Raw genomic sequence first — 18754 nt, forward strand, 5'->3', positions numbered from 1 at the left:
CTTTGGATAGTGACACGATGCCTCCAGGGGGCAGCACCAGGGCAGAGAAATAGGCTGAGATGGCTCGGTCCTTTCCTTGGTCTGGGGCTCCCCGGAGTTCCCCACCATCACTCCTCCCATTCCTTCCAATTTTATTTTTAGCTGCCAGTGGGAGGGGGCAGGATGGGAGGGAAAGTAAAGAAAACAGAAAAGGAGAGGGACAGAGGCACAGAGGACTTCTCACACGGAGAACAACCAGGCATGGGACTCCCCGACATCCTTCACCTGCTCTTGCCCGTGATGTTCCTGACAGGTGAGGGAGGTTAACTTCTTGGTTTCCGGTGGAAGTGGAAGGTGTATGGGTTGTTTGGCATCGGGACCTTTGGAGCTGACATCTTTGGGGGTTAGGGTGAGAGGTTAACACATTCTGCATTTCGTGTGTGTATGTGTATGTGGTGGCAGGGGGCGGGGGCATTCCTTCTTAGGCCCACACATTATGAGCGCTTCGGTATTGAGACTGGCAGGGCCTCGGGTCAGCTCTGGGTCCAGTTGGCTAAAATATTTAAGCCCTGCAAGAGTAAGTGGTCCCAAAAGAAATATGATGTGACCTTCCACGTGGCTAATCTGATTCCTATGATCCTCCTGCCAACCTCCTTCTACCCGTGGTGGTCTCTGGAGACTGAGGCATAAATGTGTGGTCAGAACTCTTGGTTTATCTAACCAGTGAGTTAGTTGCTGGTCATATGGCTCTGCCAGTTTCCTGGATGCAAAAAAACAAACAAACAAACAAACAAACAAACAAACAAAAAAACCTCACATAGAAAACACCTTTCTGAAAAGGAGCATGGTTTGAGACAGAGCTTACAGCCATGGGTGGTGGGGGTGACAGGGGTGGCCTGAGGGGGTTGCTTGAAAGGAAAGAGCAAGACCTAGTCAGGGAAGGACCATGGGAGGGACTGTAGGCCTGGAATTTTTCCTCACCAGTGCCCTGTAATCTTTGTTTCCTAAAATACCACCTCTGATTTCTTTAAATTTATTTTATTTTATTTTTAAGTAAACTCTGAGCCCAATGGGAGGCTTGAACTCACGACCCTGCTCTACTGACTGAGCCAGTCAGGCACCCCATTCTAGCTCTGATTTTAAAGGGATTGGGGTTGCAGGGAAGAATCAGCCAGGATATGAGTCAGGGGAGGGTCTTTAGAGTGGGCTGAAATTTAAGAAATACAGGTATGCAGGGGGCAGTTGGGGGGGGGTGAGTTAGAAAAGAAGCGGGCTGTGGGAAACTTTGGGGTGACGGGTCTCTTGGTAAGGATGGATGGCAAACCATATGTGTGGGCAGTCGAGTAGCCCCACCCAGTTAATTACCACTGAGGTTTTCAGAACTGGAATCAAGCAGAGACCTAGACGCTGGAGAAAGAGAGTGAGAGTGTGGCAACGACACTGGGAGTCAGAAAGAGACAGAAAGAGGAGAGACCTAGCCATGCAGTACTCCCTAGCCTCCTCTTGTCCTCCCTGAAGTCCTGGGTTTGGGGAGAATCTGGAAGGCATAGTTGTTCTGGGCTTCAGAAAGGCCCTCTCCCTCTTTGACTCTTACAGCTTGTGGGGGAGGATGTGTAGGGGGAATGATGTGGAAAAGAGGAACTTGACCCTTCCAGACATGTCTGTGAATGAGATTTCAGAGGTGGGAATGGAAATACAGCTGTGCACCAGCATGGCAGAGGGCCACAGGTTAGACATCTGGACCCAAATACTGGAAGGAGACCATCCTTGCTTGGAGTTCTGAGTACATGATGTTGACAGAGGCCAGGACAACTTCTGAGTAAGAAACAGGGATATAGACTGAGATATAAGTATTCCCTTTGCGCTTCTTTCTGGTTGTGCCTCTCTGGGCATTCATTAACCACTCTGACTGCTTCTGCCGCACCCCCCCCCCCACCCAGGTCTATGCTCCCCCTTTAACCTGGATGTACACCGCCCACGCGTGTTCTCAGGGCCACCCGAGGCTGAATTTGGATACAGTGTCTTGCAACATGTTGGGGGTGGACGTCGATGGTGAGGAAGAAACCAGAGGGTTTGGGACCGTGGTAGAGCTCTTAAAGGGGAGGCAAGGCGGATGGCAAGGCCACTGTTAGAAGTGGCTGGGGATCCAGGCTTGCTACACCCATGCATTTTCCCTCCAGCCTGTCTCAAAGGTCATGTTCACACAATGCTGATACTCGTGTCCTCCTCCCAGGATGCTGGTGGGTGCCCCCTGGGATGGGCCTTCAGGCGACAGAAGGGGGGACGTTTATCGCTGCCCCATAGGGGGCTCCCACAGTGCCCCATGTGCCAAGGGCCACTTGGGTAAGAAGATGCCTCGCTCTTCTACTCCTACCCCCTAACCTGCTACACTAATAGCTTTGACCCCTTATACCTCACCCTACGCCCATATCCCACACACTCCCTATCTTTGACTTGATCCTGATCTCATCCTCTCTCCTAATCACCCTAAACCCAAGCACCCCATGTGTGACCCCATGGTCTCATTCTCTTCCACCCCCTTCCAACCAGGTGACTATCCACTGGGAAATTCATCTCATCCTGCTATGAATATGCACCTCGGAATGTCTCTACTAGAGACAGACAATGACGGGGGATTCATGGTGAGCTAACGAAAGGGTGGTGGTGGGGTCTCTGAAGGATTTGGCAGAGAAAAGAGCAGTATGGTAAGGGGACCTAGTCTATCTGGAGGGGTCAAGAGGTTTAAAACCCTAGAAAGCAAGGAGGGGAATCCCAGGGAGTGGTTTCAGCGCCTCCTTTGACTAGGAGTGTGTGCTGAGAGAGCACTCCCAAGCCTGGGAGTAATGTTTCTCCCAACTCTCCCCAGGCTTGTGCCCCTCTCTGGTCTCGTGCTTGTGGCTCCTCTGTCTTCAGCTCTGGGATATGTGCCCACGTGGATGCTTCGTTCCAGCCCCAGGGAAGCCTGGCACCCACTGCACAACGTGAGCCAGAAGAAGGGCCCGAAGGACTCAGTCCCCAGAACTGGGTGCAGGGTGGGAAAAAGATGGGTCAACACGGTTTGATGCTGGACAGGGGGCCTGCATCGCTTTCCTCGTTGCTACCTAATGTGCCTAAAGCTCCATGTTTCCTGATAGATTAGAATTCAGGGGGCGTCTGTGTGGCTCAGTCGGTTGGGTGTCCAACTTCGGCTCAGGTCATGATCTCACAGCCAGTGGGTGGGTTCGAGCCCCGTGTGGGGCTCTGTGCTGACGGCCCACAGCCTGGAGCCTTGCTTCGGATTCTGTGTCTCCCTCTCTGTCTCCCCCTTCCCTGCTCACACTCTGTGTCTCTCTCTCTCTCTTAAAAAGACACATTGAAAAAAAAAATTAAAAAAAAAAAAAAAAAAAAAGAGTTCGGACTCTTTGCCAGGGCATCAAGACTCCATGAACTGATCTAACCAATGTCAAAAAAAACCTCTCACTATACCCTCCACACCCTATGCCTTTGCCAGAGCATTTCCCTCCTCATTTTATTTGTCATCTATTTTTATACCTCCGTGTCCTTTTAAAGTGTTCTCCAGGCAAATGCTCTCCTCTCCTCAGACATCTTTCTACTGCTTACGTCTTTGATTCCCCATGACCTCTTCTTCTCCCAAAGCGTAGAGTGGTGCTCTGTTTCTACCTAGCACTTAATTCCCCTCCTTCTCTCCCTCCTCCTCTTTCTTCTCCTTCTCCTTCTCCCTTTCCTCTCCTCCTCCCCCCTCTCCCTCCTTCTTTTTCTACTTCTTCTTCTTTTAGTAAGTTGTATGTATGCCCGTGTCCTCTTTTATTCATTTCTGCATTTACCCAGGGCCTGGTATACTACCTTCCTCGCATGTTCGGAAGCGCCAAATAATTGTTTGAATGGAACGTGCCCTCCTGTGACTTCTTCCCTTGTTGCCTGCGTGCCCAATACCCTCCTACCCCTCTGTTCCCCATCAGCATACCCCTCTTCCTAGGCTGTCCCACCTACATGGATGTTGTCATCGTCTTGGATGGCTCCAACAGTATCTACCCCTGGTCTGAAGTTCAGACTTTCCTACGAAGACTGGTAGGGAGACTGTTTATTGACCCGGAGCAGATACAGGTAAGAGAAGGCAATGTGGATGGGCTTGGACAGGGAGAGACGGGGAGAGAAGGAGGTAAATGTAGGTAGTGTCTTCAGTAGTATCCAAATGCCCATCTCCCTGCCCCCACATACTATCTTTTCCCTCAGCACACACATTCCATGTGAGTGCACGCTTTATTCTCAGGTGGGACTGGTACAGTATGGGGAGAGCCCTGTGCACGAGTGGTCCCTGGGAGATTTCCGAACCAAGGAGGAAGTGGTGAGGGCAGCCAGGAACCTGAGTCGGCGAGAGGGACGAGAAACAAAGACCGCCCAAGCAATCCTGGTGGCCTGGTGAGGCATTGGGAAGGGGAGCCTGGGAGGCCAAAGTGGGGAGGGCCTAGAAAGGTTAGGGGAGGGTTTGGAGTCCACTGTGTCCATCCCAAAATTTCTTGCATGCTTTTCTTTGTGTGCACTTTTGGGGAAGGCTAAGCTGACCGTCACTGCATACGCTTCTCGTCACTCTCTTCAAAGTGTACGTCTGTGTCTTTCCAAATCCCTGATTTATGTTATTTATCTCCGTAGACAGAACTCTCTCTATCCCTGCCCTCCCGCTTTGATCTTGGCCCTCAGACTCTCCACCGCTTATGTCCTTGCCCACTTGCCAAACATGATTCAGAACTCATCTCTGGGAAGACTTCCCTGGCCTGACCACTCTCCCTTATTCCACATTCTCTGGATATTTGTCCTCTCCCAAATGTAACTTTTGCTGAATGAATCTATGAACGAATGGCATTCATACTTATTTGCATTGAGGATATGCTGCTGCCCATGCTCTATGACATTCAAACATTTTAGCCCTTCCTGTGTGCCAGTCTCCACTGTCAGGGAGGTGGACTAAAAGGCAAGATGCCTGACCACAGTGAACTGCTGACAGTGGTGTGTGTGTGTGTGTGTGTGTGTGTGTGTGTGTGTGTCTGCATACACGTGATCACACCTCACTCTTTCCTCTCTCTTCTCAGCACAGAAGGATTCAGTCCATCCCGCGGGGGCCGGCCAGAGGCGGCTAGGCTGCTGGTTGTTGTCACTGACGGAGAGTCACATGATGGAGAGGAACTTCCTGCAGCCCTAAAGGCTTGTGAGGCCGGGAGAGTGACCCGCTATGGGATTGCGGTGAGAATCTACTCCGGATCTGGAAGGATGGAGGGGCGATGGTGACACCGAGGACGGGGAACTTCAAGAAGATAGGCATTAATGACTCCCCAAAGGCCAGCCTCTTCTTTTCCCTTCTTTCACTCTAGTCGGCTGTGTTGTGTACCAGCTGTAACACCTCACTCCCCACAGCTAACTGACCCCACCTTGCTCTCCTGACCCCAGGTCCTTGGCCACTACCTCCGGAGACAGCGAGACCCCAGCTCTTTCCTGCGGGAAATCAGAACTATTGCCAGTGATCCAGATGAGAGATTCTTCTTCAACGTCACAGATGAAGCTGTACTGACGGACATTGTGGACGCGCTGGGAGACCGGATTTTTGGGCTTGAGGGTAATGACTTCCCTGAAGAAATGGGGGACAGGGTAGGGAGGAGTTCTGGATGTAGGCAGGGTTCTGGGGTGAGTTCAATGAGTCAAAGAAACGTCTTTCCTGATATTGCCTTGATATTTTCTCATGCTCAAGGGTCCCGTGGAGAAAACGAAAGCTCTTTTGGGCTGGAAATGTCTCAGATTGGTTTCTCTACTCATCGGTTGAAGGTTGGACAGACTCTGACCCCTCTCAACATCTGACTCCTCTCCACCTCAGACTCAGGCAACTTCAACCCAGAGCTCTTCTAGATGCTTCCTTTAACCAATGTCCATACCGACCTTCCCATGCCTTCCAACTGCCCCCAGCATAGTCTTAGTGACCCTCTCACTCCTGGAGTTTTTACTCTTTATTTCCTGTTGTCTTTTTAAGCGACCCCATCTGTTTCTGCCATACAGGATGGGATTCTCTTTGGAATGGTGGGGGCCTATGACTGGGGGGGCTCTGTGTTATGGCTTGAGGAAGGTCACCGCCTTTTCCCCCCCCGGACGGCCCTGGAAGATGAGTTCCCCCCTGCTTTGCAGAACCACGCAGCCTACTTAGGTAAGTAGCAGAGGGTTGCAGGGAATTAGGGGGTGAGGAGGAACTGTTTCCCCAGTGGGGGGTATGAGAGCAGTTTCTCACCAATCTGCTACTTTCCTTGGGACCTCGTCTTGTGCCTTTAGGGACCCCTCCTACTCTGACCCCATCTTTTTTCCCTTTCACCCGATTCCCTGCCCACTTCTAGGTTACTCTGTTTCCTCCATGCTTTTGCGGGGTGGACGCCGCCTCTTTCTCTCAGGGGCTCCTCGGTTTAGACATAGAGGAAAGGTCATCGCCTTCCAGCTTAAGAGAGATGGGGCTGTGAGGGTTGCCCAGAGCCTCCAGGGGGAGCAGGTAGGGCATCCAAGAGAGGGTGGGACGCTTGGATCCTGAGGGGCCTTCAGGCTGTGGGGGGAGGAATGGGAAGGACCAAGAGAGGATCCTGAAAAATCTTTGCTGAGTTCTGGTTGGCGGAGTCTGTCAGGGGTGTGAGAACCACGCTGGCAGGCTGGCCGATGCTTCTCACTTGTCCACAATCACCTTCCTTTTTCCCTGGGGTCACCGCTCCCCGCCACTCCCCAGATTGGCTCCTACTTTGGCAGTGAGCTCTGTCCATTGGATACGGACGGGGATGGAACAACCAATGTCTTACTTGTGGCTGCCCCCATGTTCCTGGGACCCCAGAACAAGGAGACGGGCCGTGTTTATGTGTATCTGGTGGGTCAGGTGAGACTTGCTGGGGTCTGTGGTGGGGGCGGTGGAGGGAAGGAGGGAGGGAAGGCACATATGTTCACGGGCTGGCTGAGAGGTTGGGGCCACCAGATCAGCGTCTTCTGTCTTCTCCCCTCCACCAGCAGTCCTTGCTGACACTCCAGGGAACACTTCAGCCAGAACCCCCCCAGGATGCTCGGTTTGGCTTTGCCATGGGTGCCCTTCCTGATCTGAACCAAGATGGTTTTGCTGATGTGGCTGTGGGGGCGCCCCTGGAGGACGGACACCATGGAGCACTGTACCTGTATCATGGCGCCCAGAGTGGGATCAGGCCCCGTCCCGCCCAGGTCAGGAGCGTGCAGAGAAAGCAGGGGCATGGGTGGGAGGAAGGAGAAGGGGGGTGTGCTCCTTGTTCATCATTGTTTCCCTGGCCTTGAGACCCAAACTGGACAAGTGCTTTTTTATCAGTAGTCAAAAAGGTGAGGTGGTAGGGTAGGGTACAGGTTGCTGTACTAGGGACTCCTAAGTACAGACTAGTGTCTCTTATTCCTTCTTATTCTCTTACCCCTTGTTGTGTGCTGGGTGGGCGGCCGGGGTCACCAGGCGTGAGAGTCCCTGCTCAGTCTCCCCTCTCTTCCTCTCAGAGGATTGCTGCTATCTCCATGCCACAGGCCCTCAGCTACTTCGGCCGGAGTGTGGATGGCCGGCTGGATCTGGATGGAGATGACCTGGTAGATGTGGCTGTGGGTGCCCAAGGGGCAGCCGTTTTGCTTAGGTGAGCAGTCCTAGCTCAGGAGGCTGTGGACAACATAACCTAACTGATAAAAGCAAAGGCTTGTGGGGGTGCCTGGGTGGCTCGGTCGGTTAAGCAACCGACTTTGGCTCAGGTCATGATCTCACGGTTCGTGCGTTTGAGCCCCGCATCAGGCTCTGTGCTGACAGCTCGGAGCCTGGAGCTGCTTCAGATTCTGTGTCTCCCTCTCTCTCTGCCCCTCCCCCACTCATGCTCTGTCTCTCTCTCTCTCTCTCTCTCTCTCTCAAAAATAAATAAACATTAAAAAAAATTTTTAAACGGGAATAAGAACAGAATCTACCTCATAGGTTTGTTGTGAAAGTTAAATGCAATAATCATGAAAGATCTTAACACAGTGCCTAGCACATGGCAAGTGCTTATTCAGTGTTAGCTATTATCTTTCTGCCTGAAGGTTCCGGCGGGGAGGTGACACGTGTACATCTAGCCTCTCATTCTTTCCTTTGACCTCTGGGAGGCAAGCACTAGGGATCACCTTTCTCCAAGGGCTTTCCTCTTACTGCTAGAATTTCTTGATCCCAGCTCCCGGCCCATTGTCCACCTGGCCCCCTCCCTGGAGGTGACCCCTCCGGCCATCAGTGTGGTTCAGAGGGACTGCAGCCGGCGAGGCCAGGAGGCAGCCTGCCTGTCTGCAGCCCTTTGCTTCCGAGTGACCTCTCGCACCCCTGGCCTCTGGGATCGCCGATTCTGTGAGTGACCGGAGCGTCCTAAGTAACCCTTAAGCCCACCTGCCTTGGTCCCTGGACCCCTCTCCACCCTCGCTCCTGCCTGCCCCATCCAGATTTGCGGTTCACAGCGTCACTGGACGAGTGGACCACAGGGGCTCGTGCTGTGTTTGACGGCTCAGGCCAGAGGCTGTCCCCTCGGAGGCTCCGGCTCAGTGTTGGGAACGTCACTTGTGAGCAGCTGCGCTTCCACGTGCTGGTGAGGATGGGCAGGAAGACAGGACAGACTCTGCAAATATTTTACCATGTTCTGGTATTAAAGTGGTTTGAACTCTTTGGAAAAAATGGCATAACATTAAGTACCAAGATTTCAAATTCCCAAATTAGAAACAAGATTTTTAAGTCAGGAGGAAATTTAGTAAAAATTCAAGGATAAAAGGAAAGGTTAATAGAAAAACAAAAATATTGTAAAAAATAGGATTTCCCCTGCTACCCCAAGGTAGGTTAAAAAAAAAAATGTGACCAACCCCCTCCCCACTCCCAGTATTTCTCTTAGAAAAGTCACCCAACCCTGAATACAGGGTCTCACACACAACGACAAATAGCTTGATTTGCAGATCAGCCTCTGGGATCTTATACTGGCCCCAGTTAGAGGAAGGAAGGAAGGAAGGAAGGAAGGAAGGAAGGGGAGAGAGAGAGAGAAAGAAAGAAAAAGAAGAAAGAAAGAAAGAAAGAAAGAAAGAGGAAAGAAAGAAAGAAAGAAAGAAAGAAAGAAAGAAAGAGAAATCATGTAGTTAGAGATCCATAAATACTGGCATCCAAACGAATGAAAACATCCCGGCTTTGGTATGGCTACGGAAATCTGGAAACTGTTCAAGAGGACACTGGCTTTGGGAGAGAGGGAGTCAGGTGGTGGGGAAGGCAACACAAAGGCTCTAAGCAGAGGTAAAATAAATAATTGGGACGCATCCATAGCAAACACCGTGTATAATACTGAGGCAGGTGCCTCAAACAAAATACACATATAGGTTCTTGATCCGAATAACACAAGTGCAGGTTCTTGATCAGATTCACGCACATACAGGTTCTTGTTAAGAGTTGTCTAGTTGTCTAGTTGGCTCTGTGTCGGGGCCTGGGAGTGAGGGGCAGGCTGGCTGGAGGAGGAATTTCTGCCGGGTCTGGCAAGAAAGCCAGAGCTGAAGCTGGGCCAGTGAGGAAGTTCAGACTCTGGAGGCAGGCTGATCTGGGTTTGAAGCCTCACTCTGCCGGTCACCACTCGTGAACTCTGGCAGGTCACATAACCTGCACCCCACAGGTTCCCTGCTTACCCGAAAGGAGGAGATACTAATAATAACTACAGTGTGGGAGTCGTATTGGAATTAAAGGTAATAGTGCTGATAAAACCTCAGGACAGTACCCAGCACATAGAAGGTGTTCGGTAATTGATCACTGTAATAATCACATTCTTATGGGGACCTGGGCTGTACCCCTAACCCCTGGCTCCCCATCATCCTTGATTCTGATTTTCCTTAGGATACCTCAGATTACCTCCGGCCAGTGGCCTTGACTGTGACCTTTGCATTGGACAACACCACGAAGCCAGGACCTGTGCTGGATGAGGGCTCACCCACCTCTATACGAAAGCTGGTCAGCGATGCCAAGCCCTGCCCTGCCCCTGGGTCCCAGTACTGCCCTTCTCAGTGAATTCAAGAGACACGGAGGGCCGAGACCTAATTTCACAGCCAAATCTGACCCGGGCACCTGCTCTTTTCTTTTCCCTTTCCCCCTAATTCCACGCTTTTCTGCTTGCCTTCCTGTCAGGCCTCAGCCCCTTCTCTCCCCTCCAGGTTCCCTTCTCTAAGGACTGTGGCCCTGACAATGAATGTGTCACAGATCTGGTGCTTCGTGCTGATACGGACATCAGAGGCTCCAGGTGGGATGGATGTGAACTGGCCAAACCAGGGTGACCTGAGACAGACCAGAAGGAGCTTGAAGGGAGCTGGAGGGTTGTTTCTTGCCTAGAAGAGTAGAAGTGATGCCTTGGGTAGCTTTTCAACTCCTGGGCTCTCCCTTATCCACCCCTCCTAGGAAGGACCCTTTCGTGGTTCGAGGAGGTCGGCAGAAAGTGCTAGTATCAGCAACTCTGGAGAACAGGAAGGAAAATGCCTACAACACTAGCCTCAACCTGAGCTTCTCTAGAAACCTCCACCTGGCCAGTTTCACACCTCAGGTACCTGGGGGAGGAGATTTGGGAGGAGTCAGGGAAGGAGGGGGAGGAAGATTGGGGTATTGGCCTAGGCTGCAAAAGGCTCTGGAGAAAGGCTCGGTGTTGAGAGGCTGTGGGCAGGAGACACTTGACGGCTTCAGCTCCAGCCCCCGCCACATTCCTCTGCCCTCAGAGGGACAGCCCCGTGAAGGTGGAATGCACAGCCCCTTCCCCTCATGTCCGGCTCTGCAGTGTGGGGCACCCTGTCTTTCAGGCTGGAGCCAAGGTGAGTAGGGGCCCAGGATGAGAAAGGGGTTCTGAGAGAACAGGGGCTGGAACCTGCGGGTCCTGGGAGTTTAGGGAAGGAGGCCCACGAGGCCTGCTGTTCTTCTGTGCTGGCCCCATCAAGAGGACCATGCCCTGACCCCAAACCACCTGCCTCCAGGTGACCTTTCTGCTGGAGTTCGAGTTTAGTTGCTCTTTCCTCCTGAGCCAGGTCCTCGTGAGGCTGACTGCCACCAGGTGGGAACAAGGGGAGCTTCCTCCCAGCCTCTCCTGTGGAGTCTTGCGGGGGGAGGGGGTTGGTGGAAACAGCGGTGACTCGTCTCCTCCGGAGTGGGGTGTCTGAGAGTGGGCTGGGACGTGAGCCTCTCCCCCAACCCTACAGCAACAGCCTGGAGAGAAACGGGACCCTTCAAGATAACACAGCCCAGACCTCAGCCTACATCCATTACGAGCCCCGCCTCCTGTTCTCCAGGTATGGCTCAGCTCCCCACTAGGACCCCGTCCGTCCTGACCCCAGACCCCTACTCTATGTTTTCTCCATTTCCTCCCATGTGTTTCAGTGTTTTCCCCAAATGCAAACCCTTGGGGCTGCTCCATCTTTTTGCCCTGAATCCCACTCAAGTCGAACCTTTTGAGCATCTTACTTTCCTAGGTATAGGGCTTGGCTCTAGGCCCTAGGGATTGGAGCTGGGGCGAAGGGTAGGGGGTGCAACCATAAAGTTTGTACCAGGTCTACGTCACATTCCATTTCTGTCTTCTTTATGTACCCCCATCCCTTTATCCACGTGCTGGCCCTGCCTTCCCTGAATCCATGTCTGTGTGCTGATCATGTGCCCCTGTGTCTGTGTCATGGCTGTGACCCTGTGCTTCCTGACTCGGTGTCCACGCAGTGAGTCCACTCTGCACCGCTATGAGGTTCACCCATATGGGCCCCTCCCAGTGGGTCCCGAATTCAAAACCACTCTTAGGGTGAGAAGCTGGAGGGGCCTTGGCATGAGCAGGGGGAGGGGGAGGAGTGCTGGGCAAAGGAGGGAAGAGTCTCTCTTCGATTTCCAGTGGCATCTAGGGTGAAGAGGAACAGATGAGGAAAGGTCTTCTGTGTCCCACCTCTTCCCACTTCCAATCCTCCTCTTAGGTTCAGAACCTTGGCTGCTACGTGGTCAGTGGCCTCATCATCTCAGCCCTCCTTCCAGCTGTGGCCCATGGGGGCAATTACTTCCTGTCATTGTCTCAGTTCATCACCAACAATGTGAGTCCAGGCTAAGGGTGCATGGAACCCTGCCACTTTGATCTGGTGAACTTACCCAGCTCCTTCTCTGTTGGGGTCACTGCCATCAGGGCTCCTCTCTCTGGGAGGCCTTTCTTTTACACATGTGCCTTCTTTGGGGGAGAAAGAGAGGGATTGCCCAGGGAAGAACCACAGAGCATGGGTAGCATGCTCCTGGCCACCCTGGAGTGGCTGGCCTCTCACCATCAAGAGGGTGGCTCAAGTTGCATCTCCCTCTAGGCAAGTTGCACAGTACAGAACCTGACCGAGCCCCCAGGACCCCTTGTGCACCCCGAGGAGTTTCATCACACAAACAGACTGGTATGGTTCACAAGAAGGTGAAGAAGGTGTCCAGAATGGGAACGCAGTGGGGAGCGGTAGTGTTTGGAGCCTTGGGACGGGGGCGGAGCCTGGAGTGGGGAGCAAGGGATTTTTCCATCCCAAGATCTTGATCTGTCTCTCTCTTCTGGAAGAATGGGAGCAACACTCGGTGTCAAGTCGTGAGGTGCCATCTTGGGCGGCTGGCAAAGGGGACTGAGGTCTCTGTTGGACTACTGAGGCTGGTTCACAATGAGTTTTTCCGGAGGGTAAATCTTTTCTTCTATTTTCCTCTTCCGCTACGGCCTGGAACTTCAGCATAGGTTTTGGAATTGACTCATGTTCAAGTTCCAACTTTGCCTCCTACTAGCTTGTTGGACCTTGAGCAAGTTATTTAATCTCCCTGATTCTTACTCTTTCTCTCTAAAATGGGGAAGATAACACCTACTTCATGAGGTTGTAAGGAACAAATGAATAATGAGATGGACTCATTAAAGCTAGTTATTCTCCTTGTATTTTCCTGTTTATCATCCCTTAGTGCTCTATCAATAATCAACATTTATAGGATACCTAAATTCAATCAACTAATAATCCACCATGTGCCTACTATATAAAAGGACCTGTATTTGGCAGACACTGAGGAGAATATCCCCAACATTTGTCACCATGCCTTACTCATTATAGCGACTTAATACATTTCTGTTAAATGCATGAATAAACAGTTGATTATTACATGCCTGATATGTATTGGCGGGTAATGGAAGGCAAGATCATATAGCCAAAAGTGATCTAGGTTATGCAAGTTCTCTAAAGCTGGGGAGATGAAGTTGAACTTAATATGATAGACAGTCAGGAGTCAGTGTGAGTTTCTGAGCATGGAAATGGCACCTTAGTTATAACAGCTATGTGGTACTAAGGGCTATCTACTTTGAATAGCACACGGCATATTTTATAGGAAAGTTATGTTGGAGACACCATCCTTCCCTAAGTCTGATTCTCTCTTTATTGCTCTTTGGTATCCTTTTTTCATTCATTTACTTTTTTTTTTTCAATAAAGATTTATTGAGAAACCAGTATGTACTTAGCACGGTGCTAGGCACTAGGCACTGGAGACATCTAAATTTATAGGACACACACACAAAATAAATCAATAGATTTATAGGACACTGCTCTTGACCTCGAGGATCTTACAGTCCAGTGGTGAAAGAGAAGCAAAGAGAATATTATGACCTAATCCAGGCTGATAGGGGTTAGGAGGAAATACCTCCCTAATTCCAAGAGGGGTTGACCTCTAAACTTCAACCTAAAGGAGGGCTAGGGGCTAGCCAAAGGAAGGGGAGTTAACTAATATCGGGTAGAGCCAACACCATATATGAAGGACCAGAGGCTTTCCATCTGTTACCCTTCCTCTCTCTCTCCATTGGTCTCCAACCTTTTCTTCTGGTCTGGAAGGCACCGGAAGTTGTACCTACTGGCCTCATCCTTGCCATTGGGGTTCCAAGAGCCACACCACCTGATGATGGCTCACTTTGTCTTCCCATCCACTTGCGCCACAGGCCAAATTCAAGTCCCTGACGGTGGTCAGCACCTTTGAGCTGGGAGCTGAGGAGGGCAGTGTCCTACAGCTGCCTGAAGCCTCTCGTTGGAGTGAGGTGGGACTGGAGCCCGAGCCCGAGAGCTGTGCAAAGAGTGAGGGTGGGGTTGGCAGAAGGGCGCAGGGGGAGGGGGGACTTTTTCATAACTGAGACCATCCTCATTAGGCAGCAGCTGAAGTGTCACAAGTGATCGATCAGGAGGCGGGGGTCCCACTGCCTTTATTCCTGCCTCAGTTTCTTTCTTTTTATTCTTTCATTTCGAGGTTTTGCTATCATGTGGGTGAGCCTAGCTGGGAGAAAGGGCACAAGTGTGAAACAAGTCTCCTTCCCCTACAGAGCCTGCTGGAGGTGATTCAGACCCGCCCTGTCCTCATCTCCCTGTGGCTTCTCATTGGCAGTGTCCTGGGAGGGCTGCTCTTGCTTGCTCTCCTTGTCTTCTGCCTTTGGAAGGTAGGCACTGCCTCAGTGGGAGTAGGGGGCGTGATGCCCACGAGTCGAGGGCTCCCTGATTATAGCAGGGAGAACTGGGTTTGTGATGGGCCGCTAAGCAGGCTGTGGGTGTCCTGCTGGGAGCTCTTTCACTATACTCCACACATGTTGGTTGAATTAAGCTAAGCCAAATAAAATAAATCAGAATCTCATTTTTGGAAGCAAAACAGAAGCGAAGACTTCAGATACGTCTGAGGGCTGTTGGCAAGATGTCCAGGCAGGACATTTGGCGATGACTCTTATCTCTTCCTCTACAGCTTGGCTTCTTTGCCCGTAAGAAAATCCCTGAGGAAGAAAAAAGAGAAGAGAAATTGGAGCAATGAATGTAGAATAAAGCCCTAGAAAGTCCTCCTTGGCGGCTTCTCCAAAAGACTTGCATAAGAGCTGAGGTTTGGGGGCTCGGACAAGAAGAAGCTTCTAGACTGTCTCCCCAGACCTGCAGCCTGACTTGACTTTTGAGTCATGAGGATGCTGCTGGCAAGACATGAGGCCTTACCTCAGACCAGAGGGGCTGACACCAAAACCAGGAACACTCTCACCCTGTGCTTCCCTCACCATCCCGGTTCCACGGCCAACACCGGGGCCTTGGTTTGGGGCCCCATTTCCCTTATCCCAGGAATCAAGAATTTTTCGCCTATGGACCCTGACTCCTTTCAGATTCCCCCTATAGCCTGCCTCAAAATTGGAGAAGATGGGGGCCATTTTCCTCCATTCCCCTGCCTCTCACCTTCCTGCCTGCTCCCCACTCCACAGGAGGGAGCCAATGTTGGCTTCAAAAAGTAAAGTCAACATCTGCTGCTTTCCTGTGGAGTCGGGTGATTCAGAGCGCCGGATGGGGAGAGTCAACAGGAAAAAAGGAGGGAGGAGGAAAAGCCACAAGAGACATTCTGTACAATTCCAAGGAACAGAGAAGCCTTTAGACGGGCAACTGCCATCCCCCTGAAACCTGAGACTTTGTGGTGCGCTGGCCCGCCCTCAGGTGCCTGGGAAACTGAGCTGCCCCAGTCCTGCTGGGCCAGGGTTTCCCAACTCGCAGCCTTCCCTGGGAGCAAAGCCAGGGCCGGGTGCCCCCAGGTGGCTAGTCCTGGAATAGCAGAAAATGGTCCTGTTGTCTCGGTCATGGCCAGTGGAGAGAGCTGGGTCCCTAGGCAGTGTTTTCTCCTCTCTCAGACCTCACACGCTCTTGAGCCCTCGTTGGGGCCTCCTTATGGAAACCAGAGAGAAGAGAGAGGATTTCTTCTTGATCCCTTTCACCAGCTTTGGGATGCAGCCACTCCGTGGGGTCCAAACGAGTCAGGCCTGCATTAACCAAGAAGCCCAAGTGGGTGGCAGGAGGTCTCTGGGGAGCAAGCCCTTACTTGCTCAGCACTGGTTATGTAGCACCAATAGCCACATGTTTCTGGGGCAACTGCAGTCATTCCTGTAGGGCTTCTCTGGTGGAATCAGTTTGCCAGCCCTTGCCTGATATCTACCGGAAATTCCCAATTTCCGTCTCTGGGCCACGCCACCATTTTTTGTGGTCATGGCCAGTAGAGATAATTAGATTCTCACCAACTACTGGGTGACTTATATTTCTTTGTAATCAAAGAAATTGTTACTGGTCTCCAAGGTGCGGCTCTGACAGCCATTTGAAGAATCAGCACCCATTGAGAGCTGAGAAGAGAGGAGACCTGATTGGGCAGTTGACAAGCAGCCACAGAACTTGTCCTCCAAGGCTGTTCTCGAGGCCTGGCCTCAATGTTTATTTTGGCATGTTTCCGGCCTTTTGCACAGGGCATTGTCTCTGTTTCCCAGCAGGGTGAACAGTATATCAGATGGTCAGAACAAATAAAGTTCAGTGTCAAATGACTTCTGGTTCTCTTTGAGTTCCCTAGGATATGGACTGCTCAGGAATGGTGAGAGGTAGATTCTTGGACCACCCGAGACCTTATACAGTTGAGTTCCTGGAAGGCAAAGTTATGACATACTTGAAATATTTTCTGTGACTCTCCCACTGGAGTAAGGTGAAATCCTCACCTTACATATGTGATTATAGAGTATAAAATGTGTAGGTTGGTAGGCACATAGGCCTAGATCGAAACCCTGGGTCTGCCATTATTAGCTGTGTGGCCTCAAGCCAGTTGTAACTACTCCGAGGCTCAGATAACAGTAAGATAACAGTACAGTGGTCGAGAATGAAGACAGACTTGGCTTTAAATCTCAGCTATACCACTTAAAAGCTGTTTGACCTTGGACAGATTTAACTTTGCTAAGTCTTGGCTTTCTTGTCTTTAGACTTACTAGGGTTGTGAGGACCAAATGAGATAATCCAAGTAAAGTGAGCATATACTAAATACTCAATAAAGGTTAACTATTGTTCTAAAAATACTTTGTTATAAAATAATCTACCTTACTGTGTATTGTGAGGATTAAGTGAGAAGGTGTATTGAAGCACCAGCTGGTGTTCCTAATCTGGTGACCCAGACTAGGGGTGCCTTTCACAGGCCCTGAAGATTTATTTCTTCTATGTGCTATTGTCTCCTACCACGGAATCTTATCCTATGCCTCATCCCCCTTGAAATAAGCCCTCATGCCCATTAAGGCGATAATTAGCTAATTAACTTAAGGTTCTAATGGTAGAAACTTCTAATGGTAGAAATCAAATCTATTTGATTTTTTTTAGAGATCCAGTGGTCTAGTACCCTCAAGGAACATGTGCACTTAAGCAACAGCCTTCTAGAGACCACACCTCTCCCTCTGTTGCCTAACTCTGAATATGGTAGACTGGCCAATAGGCAGGGACGAAAATTCTGTGGCAAGCTGGTGAACTATTTTGTGGCAGGAGCAGTCCATGGTGACCCCCAGTGCACTTCATACAGGCTATCACTTGATCAACCTTTACGGAGCATACTGTTTCTGAGGCTGGGACTGAGACCATGGTTATGTGGACAGATCTCCCTTCTTTACCCCTAGTGGGATTTCTTTGAGGACTGGTTCATCTAATTCTTTGTCCTTGTGATTAAGAGAGCATTTTAAATATTTTTCCCCACCTAGAGATCCCTGTCTTCTCTATCCTTCAGCCTTCGAGTGGGACTTTCTCTAACCCCAACCTCTTCCTGTGGAGCAGAGCCAGCTTGAGAAGCCCCTGTAGAAAACAACAGACTCTCTTCAGACACAGGAGTGCTCCTTCCTTTCTTCTCATGGTTTCTTCTCTTTTTCTCTTTTAAAGTTTATTTACTTTTGAGAGAGAGACACACACACACAGAGTGTGAGCGGGGATGGGGCAGAGAAAGGGAGACACAGAATCTGTAGCAGACTCCAGGCTCTGAGCTGTCAGCACAGAGGCTGTAGCGGGGCTCGAACTCACGAACACACTGCGAAATCATGACCCGAGCCACCCAGGAGACCCTCAGGGTTGCTTCTTTATTCCTTCCTTCATCTTTCATTTGTTCACTTGTCAGACATTAAGCACCTAATACGTGCCAGGCAATGAGAACTATATAAAACACAACTCTCACCATCAAAGGGCCCAGTCTACTAGGAGAAACGAACATGGAAACAATGGAAATACAGAGAAGCGGTTGCTATATAACATAGCAGTAAGTATTAGAAGTGTATCTCGCACAAGAGGCATATTTTTTGGGCAGGGGTGGCAGGGTTGTAAGGGAAATCTTTACAGAAAAAACATAATTGGCCTGAGGGGTCAGCAAGTGTAAGAGAAGGCATTCCAGAGAGGATTAATTACTAGTCTGGAAGGGAAACTTAGTGGATTAGAACAGCCTAAGCAGTGGGCTGTTTGTGAACCTAGTGAGTGATGAGACTGGAGAAGGGGAGTGGGCTTTAATCCGCATTTGAGTGGGTTGGCTCTGGCCACCGGGAAGAAAAAGCATTGGGGAATCTTTGAGTGTGACAGTCAAGAAAGAAATCTTTTTTTAAAAAAAAATAGGCTCCAGGCCCAGCACGGTGGGGCTTGAACTCACAATCCTGATTCTGTTGCATGCTTTACTGACTGAGCTAGCCAGGTGTCCCAAGAAAGAATTTTTGAGATGCCATGGCACGGGGACAGGACCTGTGGACGGAAGGAGCTGCACTTTTACTATCTGACATTGATGGTTGTATGCTTAGTGCTTAAGGGGGAGAGGATGTGCAGGGAGCATTCGATCATACATGTCTTCTTTTTCTCTGGTGCTTATCATTCAGTTCCATATTAACTATCAGTGAAATGTACACGCTGTCGTGAGACCCTTTTTTAAAAAATTTTTTTAAATTAATTAATTTTATTT

At 50.5% G+C, this 18754-nt stretch overlaps 1 protein-coding gene across 5 annotated transcripts; it reads left to right on the forward strand.

The window, feature by feature from the left end:
* The first annotated feature begins 177 nt into the window (after nucleotides 1–177).
* On the forward strand, nucleotides 178–16340 carry ITGA10 (integrin subunit alpha 10). Of its 5 annotated transcripts, none has more exons than XM_040462470.1 (30): nucleotides 178–292; nucleotides 1920–2031; nucleotides 2213–2322; nucleotides 2530–2621; nucleotides 2846–2960; nucleotides 3956–4083; nucleotides 4250–4398; nucleotides 5067–5217; nucleotides 5422–5587; nucleotides 5720–5793; nucleotides 6022–6166; nucleotides 6351–6499; nucleotides 6728–6871; nucleotides 7000–7203; nucleotides 7501–7631; nucleotides 8190–8356; nucleotides 8449–8591; nucleotides 9866–9979; nucleotides 10180–10265; nucleotides 10421–10562; nucleotides 10732–10824; nucleotides 10984–11060; nucleotides 11206–11295; nucleotides 11714–11792; nucleotides 11959–12072; nucleotides 12331–12411; nucleotides 12564–12677; nucleotides 13965–14060; nucleotides 14340–14453; nucleotides 14750–16340. In XM_040462470.1, the coding sequence occupies exons 1-30, from the start codon at nucleotides 241–243 to the stop codon at nucleotides 14813–14815; spliced, it is 3498 nt and encodes a 1165-aa protein (XP_040318404.1). In that variant the 5' UTR covers nucleotides 178–240; the 3' UTR covers nucleotides 14816–16340. The 5 variants fall into 5 exon arrangements, 4 of the variants coding, with proteins under 4 accessions (XP_040318404.1, XP_040318405.1, XP_040318407.1 ...); XM_040462471.1 differs by having other exon boundaries at nucleotides 197–292; nucleotides 7003–7203; XM_040462472.1 differs by lacking the exon at nucleotides 178–292 and having other exon boundaries at nucleotides 1958–2031; nucleotides 2160–2322.
* The last annotated feature ends 2414 nt before the right edge of the window (nucleotides 16341–18754 follow it).

Source organism: Herpailurus yagouaroundi, unplaced genomic scaffold (genome assembly GCF_014898765.1).
Source record: "Herpailurus yagouaroundi ecotype Mexico unplaced genomic scaffold, PumYag 322, whole genome shotgun sequence".
Classification (NCBI taxonomy): Eukaryota; Metazoa; Chordata; class Mammalia; order Carnivora; family Felidae; genus Herpailurus; species Herpailurus yagouaroundi.

Bases quoted from the DNA above. Each gene is read 5' to 3' on its own strand.
- ITGA10 (XM_040462470.1), top strand. From the start codon at position 241: ATGGGACTCCCCGACATCCTTCACCTGCTCTTGCCCGTGATGTTCCTG. The intron at 9,980-10,179 runs GTCAGCGATGCC...TCTCCCCTCCAG, and splicing joins CCACCTCTATACGAAAGCTG to GTTCCCTTCTCTAAGGACTG. The intron at 14,061-14,339 runs GTGGGACTGGAG...CTTCCCCTACAG, and splicing joins AAGCCTCTCGTTGGAGTGAG to AGCCTGCTGGAGGTGATTCA.